The following is a 2,068-nucleotide window of genomic DNA, read 5'->3' as shown; positions in this document are numbered from 1 at the left end:
AAAGCCAGTCACATCTCGGGCAAAGAATCTTCTGCAAGTGTGCTCATTGTCAGATCTGACAGTTGCCAGCAGAACTGGCGTTCTGGAACAAATGAAAAGATTTTTAATAGTGTGCCCCTTGGGAAACTGTGCAGTTGATAAATAAGACTGACAGTTCATACATTTAAAATGATTAATGTTACTAGAATGTTGACCTTTTGTCCCAGAGATCTCCTCCCATGCTCCCTCCTTGCCCTGCTCCAGCTGCCTGGTGCCCCGCCTCAGGGCCTCTGCACTTGCCATTCTCACACAACCACACGGCCACCTCCAGGGCTTGGCTTGGCCGCCACCTCCTTGGCAGGGCTTGCCCTGGCAGCACTCCATTTTCTGCCTTTCTGTTGCACTGTCACCATTAAATGTACCGTGTATTTTGTACGTTCATTTTGTTCAGTGTTCCCTCTCCCTAAGGTGTCAGCCATGTGGGGACAGGGACTGTGTTTCCTCTACTGCTGTCCTCTCAGCATTGACAGTGTTAGGCACAAAGTCAGAACTCGGCACCTACTGACTGGAAGAAGCCACCCTACGTCCTAGCGCCCACACACTTTTTCTTAGCATTTCCACATTTCCCCTTCGTCTCCCTTTCTAAAGCACTGTTATACTGCTGAGTCTGTTTTGTCTCTGATTCTTACTCAGCTTCACGTCATGCCTCTTTTCATGGCATTCTGCCGTTTCCATGGTAATTTTTTAGCAGCTACATAGCTTTTCATTGAGCGGATGCTTCTGTGCTACTGGTGGGCGGCTTGTTTTCTAGTTTCTCTCATACACAAAGCCTTCACAGCCAACCTGTTCTGTGCTTCCTTTATGGAGGTGTTTCCTTCACCTTCATTCCTGGGCGTCTGCCATTGAGCACGTGGCCAGAGTCCCCATGCCTGGGGCCCGTAGGCCTGACTGCTTCCCCGGGGTGGGGACGGCAGGACCCCTGTCCCCCATGGGGCTGGCCTCTGTGGTCCTGGCGCAGCTGTCCGCAGTGATTGGCTTCTGCTTTCAGATCCGCAAGGATGCCCTGCGGGCACTGAACGTCGCCTACACCGTGAGCACACAGCGGGCCACCGCGTTCCCGCTGGACGGCGTGGTGCGCATGCTGCTGTTCAGGGACTGCGAGGAGGCCACAGACTTCCTCAGCTACCATGGCCTCGCCGTCGCTGACGGGTGAGGGCCTTGTCTCTGGATTCTGGTGCGGCCTGGAAGTGCCGGCGCCATGCCAGGCCCTGGAGAAGGCACGACCCACGTCTGCCTCCCAGAGGTGCAGGAGTACACAGCCAGGCTCAGGGTGGCTGGGGAACTCCAAGTTACTGAAGAACTTAAAGGTTAGGGCCTCCTTATTCTGAAGATGGCTGGTCACCAGTGGCAGGCCACCACCCCCTTCTGATGGCCCAGACAGGTGCCGGCGGGCCAGGCCAGCACCTTCCCTACTTTCAGTCAGAGTGTTTTGAGAGCCCGAGGAGACTCGCAGGCCAACGGCACGCAGCCTGATAGGCCAGGCCGAGCTCGGGTCCCCCCCACTTACTCCCGTCTGCTGTCTGTATTCCTGTTCTCACGGGTGCAGTGGCCATGGAGGGAGCCTGGAGCATGGGGTGTCGCCCCACACGTGCCTGTTGCCACAGGACCAGGCACTTCCCTCATGCCCACATGGCCACGTGGTGGCCCACTGACCCGGGGGGGCGGGGAGAGGGGGGTGGTGGCTTCCAGCGCTGTTGCCGGGTGGTGAAGCCTGGAAGCCCTGTGATGCCTCTGGGTCCTTTGTGGTCTGCGCAGCTGTGTCGAGCTGAACCGGTCCTCGTTCCTGGAACCAGAAGGGCTCTTCAAGGCCAGGAAGTCAGGGTTTGTTACCAGGAAGCTGACGGTGTCGGTTGGGGAAATCGTGAATGGAGGGCCGTTGCCCCCCGTCCCTCGCCACAGCCCTGTGTGCAGCTTCAACGCGCAGAACAAGTATGTCGGGGAGAGCCTGGCCACAGAGCTGCCCGTGGGCCCCCAGCGACCCGGCTTGGACACAGCAGGTGAGGGCCTGCAGCCGCAGGAGGCCTCCAGG

At 57.9% G+C, this 2,068-nt stretch overlaps 1 protein-coding gene across 1 annotated transcript in view; it reads left to right on the top strand.

The window, feature by feature from the left end:
* MCM3AP (minichromosome maintenance complex component 3 associated protein) overlaps nucleotides 1–2,068 on the top strand; it is a 46,885-nt gene that overhangs the window by 16,805 nt on the left and 28,012 nt on the right. Inside the window, exons 10-12 of the mRNA XM_019628027.1 lie at nucleotides 501–510; nucleotides 791–1,188; nucleotides 1,795–2,042. Coding sequence (XP_019483572.1) covers nucleotides 501–510; nucleotides 791–1,188; nucleotides 1,795–2,042 — 656 coding nt within the window. The remainder of the gene's footprint in view (nucleotides 1–500; nucleotides 511–790; nucleotides 1,189–1,794; nucleotides 2,043–2,068) is intronic.

This window comes from Hipposideros armiger, unplaced genomic scaffold (assembly GCF_001890085.2).
Source record: "Hipposideros armiger isolate ML-2016 unplaced genomic scaffold, ASM189008v1 scaffold_745, whole genome shotgun sequence".
Lineage (NCBI taxonomy): Eukaryota > Metazoa > Chordata > Mammalia > Chiroptera > Hipposideridae > Hipposideros > Hipposideros armiger.
Note: the sequence above shows the minus strand (reverse complement) of the source record. Positions and strands in the feature narration are given on the sequence as shown.